Source organism: Cucurbita moschata, unplaced genomic scaffold (genome assembly GCF_002738365.1).
Source record: "Cucurbita moschata cultivar Rifu unplaced genomic scaffold, Cmos_1.0 Cmo_Scf00024, whole genome shotgun sequence".
In the NCBI taxonomy this organism is placed as follows: Eukaryota; Viridiplantae; Streptophyta; class Magnoliopsida; order Cucurbitales; family Cucurbitaceae; genus Cucurbita; species Cucurbita moschata.
In genome coordinates, this window is record NW_019268540.1 from 432,575 (window position 1) to 439,873 (window position 7,299).

Consider the following 7,299-nt stretch of genomic DNA (forward strand, 5'->3'; position numbering starts at 1 on the left):
CCCCCCCCCCCCCCCCCCCCCCACGAATCTTCCTTTTCTTGTTTGATGCTACTTGGACTTTTGTTGATAACTGTTTAAAAAGGTCAAGTTTTCAAGTGAACTATCGTTTTTAAATGTCTAACATTGGTTCATTTTCTTTGACAGCCTATATTGGTTTATATGTCCAAGGTGGACGGGAAATTCAAGTTCAGCCCAATTAGTGTTAACTTTTTGACTGAGATTGCGAAGGTTCTCTTTGCTGTTGTTATGCTGATAATCCAGGTACTTATTGTCTTGGAAACTGGAAATATATCTGAACAGTTTTGAGCCTACAGTGCTCAGTTTGAATGGATATCTCAATCGTGCTCACTTCAGTTTATACATTCGCTAATTCTGTCTGTTTGCAATACAAAAAATTATTTCTTTTAATGTGGTGGGTGATAAAAAAAACACAAGTGACTTTCATTTCTATCTCAAATGAAAGTTGTTTTGATAAAAGAATCACACAAGTGACTCTTGAACTTTTCTGCTTGTTTGGGTGCTTTTGTGGGAGAGAGTAGGCAAGGGAGAGACTTTATATTTTATAATCCTTTTGCAATCGTTAATTTTATTGTTATATCAGTGAGTGTCCAGGTTAATTTTATTGTTATATCACTGACATACGATTTTAAATGAGTTGCTTTTGGTATAACTTTGGAATATTTAAACTTTTTCATCTAAATTCTCGTGAAAGCATCCATTGAATTTCTAGATTGAATTGCTTCCAAAAAGACCCTATGGCCTATGCATCTGGCTTAATTTTAACTCTTACTATGAATTCTGCAGTCTAGACATCAGAAAGTTGGGGAAAAGCCTCTTCTCTCATTATCAACATTTATGCAGGTTACTTTTCTCACATGACCATTTTCTAATTAGTTTTCAATAGTTGCTATCGAATATAATCTTTATGCCCGACTTTCTGAAGTAAAATATTTTAGATTTACATGAATTGAGATAGATTTTGCCATTATTAATGGGGTAGGGAGGTTGGAGGTATTGATTCTACCCAAAGTGAGATAGCATTCTAGTGCTAACGATTCTTTGCCAGTTAGGTTAAGTACTCTGCAACGCAACATACTATGTGATTATTTATTTATTTATTCTCATTTTTAAAGAAAAACCATACTTGCATTGAGTAACTGAACAGATTTACTACCCAACAAAAAAAGCGGAATTCCTAGCCAAAAGCAATGGGAAAAGCCAAACCAACGAACACTAATTAGCAACACACCAACTGTTGAGATAATAAGAAACAAAGGACAAATACAAAACTCCCTTGCACAGATGTCCGTCCATAAGGGGGTGTTGAACCTAGACGAAGACCAAATCTTCCTTCAAGACAACTCCACACTCCTAAGATCCTTTGATTTGTCTAGAGCCAAATGTTACAAGAAATAACTAAAATTGTGATACTTGGAAATCTTATCTTATGGCGCTTCTCTAAGCTGAGGGTTTGGAATTTAAATGTTGGTTTGAACTTAGTTTGATTAGTTTTCTTTTTGAAGCTTATGGATTCTCCAGATCATTTAATTTGTTTACCTGTGCTAAGAGGTTTTACTCTCTTTTACGGACAGACACTTCTACTTGAGGGTAGTAGTTTTTTCTTTTTAACAATACTTGGAGTGTAGTAATTGAATGTTAACTTCATAATGTTTCTATAGATTATTCTATTGTTTCTTTTTCCTTTTTATTTTTTAGTTTCTGGGCTTTCTTTAGGTATATTCCAATCACGTCTTATTTCCTTTTACAGGCAGCCCGTAACAATGTGCTCCTCGCTGTGCCAGCATTTCTCTATGCAATCAATAATTACCTAAAGTTTACCATGCAGGTATACAGTTCATATTTATGAAAGAGATGTATTCTTTTTACTGGATACATCTTGGACTTACTTTTCATTGTTGGATTACATTGTTCACATATAACCAAGGTATTAAATTTTTGTTGAAATTTTCGACATTTTCATCCATATTTTCAAATATTTGTAAGGTTTGACATTGACATAAGGGGTGAATCAACATTTCAATTATATTGTAAGAAATTGATGAAATATTTAAACAAAAATAGCAACAAAATGCAACTAATGTGAATACAATATTAATAATTACTATTTTAACTCATTTAAAAAGTTTTAAAGGTTTTCATTTATTAATTTAACTATTTTTTGAATTTTTTTGTTTCTAATACTTGTATAGAAATATCCATCAACACTGCCATATTATCGATATTTTCATAAAATTGAGACCTCGAATTTTCGTTGATGTTGACATTTTTAACCTTGCTTACTAACCATGTTACTCTCGATGCAGCTATATTTCAACCCCGCAACTGTGAAGATGCTTAGCAATTTAAAGGTATTTTGTGAATCAGTCAATTATTGTTGTGGTAGAGTAACTTCGATGACATGTCTTAGCTCATCTGTTGGTGACACTCTTCTGATGCGCTAATTCTCCCATCTTTACCTAAATGTTCTCAGTTTCTAGTACATTAATTTGGTTGTTTCTGATGGAAAATCATACACTCAAATGCTTTTGAAGTCAATAATACAATTTTTGGTGGGTGAATACATGAGTTTCTTGACTTTATATGTTGTGCACATAGGAAATGATCGTGAAATATTAGTTGATGTGTGCTTAAGTTGGTTTGGTATCCACAGTAATTGGTAAATGAGTGCTTGCAAAACCGTTTTTTGTGGAATTCTAGTTGACGAATTCTAGTTGACGTGTGCTTTGACTATAATGTCTGTTGCATCATCATTGGCGTGTTCTTGTGGTGGACTTCTGTAACATTTATTAGATTTTTTTAGATATATACGAGTGTATGTATATATTGTATGCTTGTATAATAATGCAAAAACGATGAATTCTTGTGGAATTGGTGGTTTGGTACAATGTTTTAACAACATCTGTTTGAAACATTGTTGGTTTGTGTTTGTTGTTAGACTTCTATAACATGTATCAGGGACTTTAAACATGTTCTCACCCTTGCATATCATATTCTACTCTTACTTTTATAATGGTACAACATGATTTATCATGGTAAAAAATATAAACGTATTGGAAGGAAAAAAGTTCTATGATGTGCATCAAAACACTGTAGGGGAAGGGGAAGTTTTCTCTTATAACTCTTTCATCTTCTTTCTGTTTATACCTATCGTAATTACTTTGTAACGAATGGGCCCAGCAACTAACTTTTATTTTCTTTCTGTGCTAACAGTAGGCTAGTACTCTCCAAGGATCATGTTCATGCATTCTTCTAAGTTTGGTCGAGGTTTAGATACTAAAAATGGTTGCTGGATTCTGTAAAACATTGACACAGACTGAGAAGGATAATTGAGTTAGCAGAAGATAGGATTATAATGGTCTCTCTTAGCCACATAGGGTGACGAGTCTAATTGAAAATTCTCTAATTGTGCTTCTCTTAACCTTAAAACACAAACATCTCATATAATTTTCCAAGAATAATATTTTGATTGATTGTGTATGTTCAGGTTTTGGTCATTGCTGTCTTGCTAAAGATTATTATGAGACGGCGGTTTTCTGTAATTCAGGTTAGTATATTTCTTCTGCCATTTTTGCCTGCTCAAGGTGTTGTGTAACTGTGAACTATTATGATGTAGGGTAGAGAAGAAGTGTCCTAAGTGTAGGAATTTATAATTATTATTTTTTAAACAAGAAATGAGAATTTGATTGCTATAATGAAAAGAGACTAATGCTCAAAAGATATAGAACAACACAAAGGAATATAAAGAAACACTAAGAAGGATTACAAAGGATATTAATAACAATCTAAATAAAACAAAATCCTCTTAAACCGAACATTGAAATAGAGGCCAAGAACGCCAAGCTCTGAGTAAAAGTGACCAGAAGAGGGAGGAGCCAAGGAAACAGAAGCACATAGTTCTTGGAAGCTGAAAAGAAAGCCCAAAACAACCAAAATAAAATAATCGATAAAAGCACAATCAAATTTTGAAAAGGAGAACCAACCCAAAAATGTCAAACCGCACAAAACTTAAAGCCACCAAATTAAAAGGCCCCAAAATCTTCCATAAAAGATTTCACTAAACCAACTGACAACCGTAGAACTTCAAAATGAATAAAAAAAAGCTTGAAACTGAAAACAATCTTCAAGGCCGTACAAAAAGAAAAAAAAAACTTTGAAGCCTGTAGAATACGAAAGAGTGCTTCTCATTGTTGGACCATCAATACGAAATAGTGAAACACAATTGGATCTCAATTTTGGTGATTGAGATGTGATTTCTTTCATCTATAGTCCACAAAAAATAAATTAAGGAAATTGAAGGATACTTTTCCATTGATTGCGGAGCTTCAATTGGATTTCCTCTATCATCAACCAAAAAGAGACTTTCGAATGCTTCTACATAAGTGCCTTCGTCAGAAAATTCAACAATCACTTTATTAGCTAAATGTGTTTCAAGTTCCTTGCTGCTCATACTAACATTAGATGCTTCATCAGATTCGATATTATGGACAATTGAAGAGGGGATAGGATCCTTAGTGGGAGAGCTAATGATACCTTTGGTTAAAGTGATTTGATTCTGGAGGCTTTAATCTCCATCTAATGTGGTTAAAGATTCTACTCAAAATTCAGCATCTAAAAAAAAAAAAAAATGAAGCAGATCTCCTTGTCTTATTTATGTAAAGGCTTTAATCTCCATCTAGGTTTTCTATTGGGGAGAACATAGAAGGTAATGGAACTTATCGTTTTCTCATTTACTCCAGTGGGAAGCACTTGCTCTGTTGCTTATTGGGATAAGTGTAAATCAGTTGCGGTCTTTACCTGAAGGTACCACCAATTTGGGTCTCACAGTCTCCATGGGCGCATATGTCTACACGCTGATTTTTGTAAGTGGATCTTGTTTTGTGGCTAGAATGCTAGCGTCTTACAACTTTAGTCAAACCTAAACTTGTTCTTCTCCCGTTGGTTTCTAAATATTTCGAGTAACTTGTATCTTTTTTATAGGTTACTGTCCCATCTTTAGCTTCTGTTTATAATGAATATGCTTTGAAGAGCCAGTATGATACGAGCATTTATCTCCAGGTAACGTTACTATTGTTGTGTTAAATTGTATCTAAAGAATAACCTGAGATGTTTAAATAGATATGTTTTTCTGTTTCATTTGTTTTCTATTTAGAAAAAGTAAGAATAGCTGTCCATCATATCTGTAGTGGAGGACATGTTTTCTCAATAGCCAAGCCATTCCCGTTTATTTAGAATTTGGGATAATGGATGTGGGATCTTGAGTGGCTTTTCTTCTTTGACGTTCAAGTGATAGCATTCTTAGCATATATATATATTTTGTATCTCTTAATGTTCATTATTTCTAATGTTAGATTTTTTTTTTTTATGAATTGCAGAACTTGTTTTTATACGGATATGGTGCAATGTTCAACTTCCTGGGAATATTAGGAACAGTTATTATAAAAGGTAAGATATAACGCTCTAATTTACTACCTCCCCAATTAAATAAACAGAAGACTTTGTATGATTTCTTCCAGAAGATGCATCATCTAAGTCTTGGATTTTTTTTCTTGTTCTTTTTCTTTTTCTTTTGTGAAATTGATCGTGGCTTGGTATATGTAGTTTCACATTGAGTCAGCTTTTGAACGCAATTTCTTATTATTAGACATCTCAATATCACAAAAGAAAAAGAACCAGAAAAAAAATCGCAAGTATTGATTAGACATCATATATGGCAATTTCTTATTATTAGACACTTTCTGTGATTGTTGGATGATTTCATGTTGATATACCTTTCGTGTATTGTGGTTTGACTTGAGCTCTTTTATGATTTGATGATATCATACCTACTATTTTGGCCCTTCAGTATTTTTTTAAACTCAGTTATTGGTCACGAAATTCTCTTCAGATTAGATTTTTAAATGAATTAATTGTTCTTCCTGGTTTATTATGGCTGCCTGCACTGTGAATGTACTAGCTCAATGGCAGTATAGAGTTCTGATTAGCTGCATTTTGACTTTTTGTATATTTTAGGTCCTAGCAGCTTTGATATCCTGCAAGGTCATTCGAAAGCCACAATGCTGCTGATAGCTAATAATGCAGCCCAAGGAATTCTATCCTCTTTCTTCTTTAAATATGCAGGTAACCTAAGCATAGATAGGTTTCTCATTAAATTATTAGATTAAGCATGCCTTTTTGTCTATTGCTATAATATCATAAGTTTCTGGACACTTTTGGTCCATGGATTAGTATTACACGTCTTATTAGATTTCTGCTTTCTTTCTTGCAGATACAATTCTGAAGAAGTACTCCTCAACAGTTGCTACTATCTTTACGGGCATAGCGTCTGCTGCATTGTTTGGTCATATTTTGACTATGAACTTTGTCTTGGGAATATCCATAGTTTTTATCTCTATGCACCAGGTACTTTGAGGAGGGGATGACCCTGACAAGGCTAAATATGCTACCAAAACATAATTTCCGAGCACTAATTCTTGATATTGTGTTTCAGTTCTTCTCATCCCTCTCAAAAGTCAAAGATGAGCAGAATGGGATCACAGAAATGGTGGATGTGGATAACCAGAGGTAGGAACTTATTTATGTTGTGAGACATCGATTTGATGTGGTTTCTAGTCATGGGCTTATATTATATTTAAGACTGTTTCAGCTTCAAGGTTGAACCAGTTCCTTTGCTTTGAAAATTGCCAAAATAAATATTTTCTCTGATAAGGATTTGAGACTGTATTTGTTAATGGTGGATCAGCTGCTTGGTAATTTTCCTTTTTGGATATTTAATTTTGTGAGTTTTTTCTTTTCAGGTCAAAGGGTTCCTTCGTAAGTATGACAGCAGGGGCTAACGATGAGGTGTGCATTTGGCTTGTTTTCAGGATGTTTTATGAAAAATTCTCAGTACGCACTCAAAAAACCATGAATGATTTAGATTTGGTTTATTTGCAGGCTCTTGTTGAATCTGATGAGCGAAAGCCACTTCTTCCAACCTAAAAGTTTTTCTCAACCAGGTATTTGATGCTTTATTTTTTTCTTTCTTTCTGTATGAACTCTTAATTATTATTATTAAACACCTATAAAGGGTCTCCACATTCACCAGATAGTTATGTTTCCTCATTCCTTAATTCACAATGAATGCAAACTGAATTTATTTACTTTGGTGTTCATGATCAATCTAATCTGATCATGATGAAGTCAAAATTCTTGATATGACCTTTTGGGTGATCAAGTTTGCAATTTGAAAACTTGGCTTCTTTTTTTCTTTTTTTTTTTTTTTTTTTCTTTGGAGACAAA

General features: G+C 33.5%; 1 protein-coding gene across 2 annotated transcripts in view; it reads left to right on the forward strand.

Annotated features, from left to right (window-relative positions):
* Positions 1-7,299, forward strand: part of LOC111460586 (CMP-sialic acid transporter 2-like) — a 12,088-nt gene that overhangs the window by 3,252 nt on the left and 1,537 nt on the right. For both annotated transcript variants that reach the window (XM_023103768.1, XM_023103767.1), the window contains exons 4-16: positions 145-261; positions 805-861; positions 1,769-1,846; positions 2,325-2,369; positions 3,506-3,565; positions 4,758-4,880; positions 4,999-5,076; positions 5,394-5,463; positions 6,031-6,138; positions 6,287-6,420; positions 6,509-6,582; positions 6,816-6,861; positions 6,955-7,016. In XM_023103768.1, coding sequence (XP_022959536.1) covers positions 145-261; positions 805-861; positions 1,769-1,846; positions 2,325-2,369; positions 3,506-3,565; positions 4,758-4,880; positions 4,999-5,076; positions 5,394-5,463; positions 6,031-6,138; positions 6,287-6,420; positions 6,509-6,582; positions 6,816-6,861; positions 6,955-6,999 — 1,035 coding nt within the window. In that variant the 3' untranslated portion in view covers positions 7,000-7,016. The remainder of the gene's footprint in view (positions 1-144; positions 262-804; positions 862-1,768; positions 1,847-2,324; positions 2,370-3,505; positions 3,566-4,757; positions 4,881-4,998; positions 5,077-5,393; positions 5,464-6,030; positions 6,139-6,286; positions 6,421-6,508; positions 6,583-6,815; positions 6,862-6,954; positions 7,017-7,299) is intronic.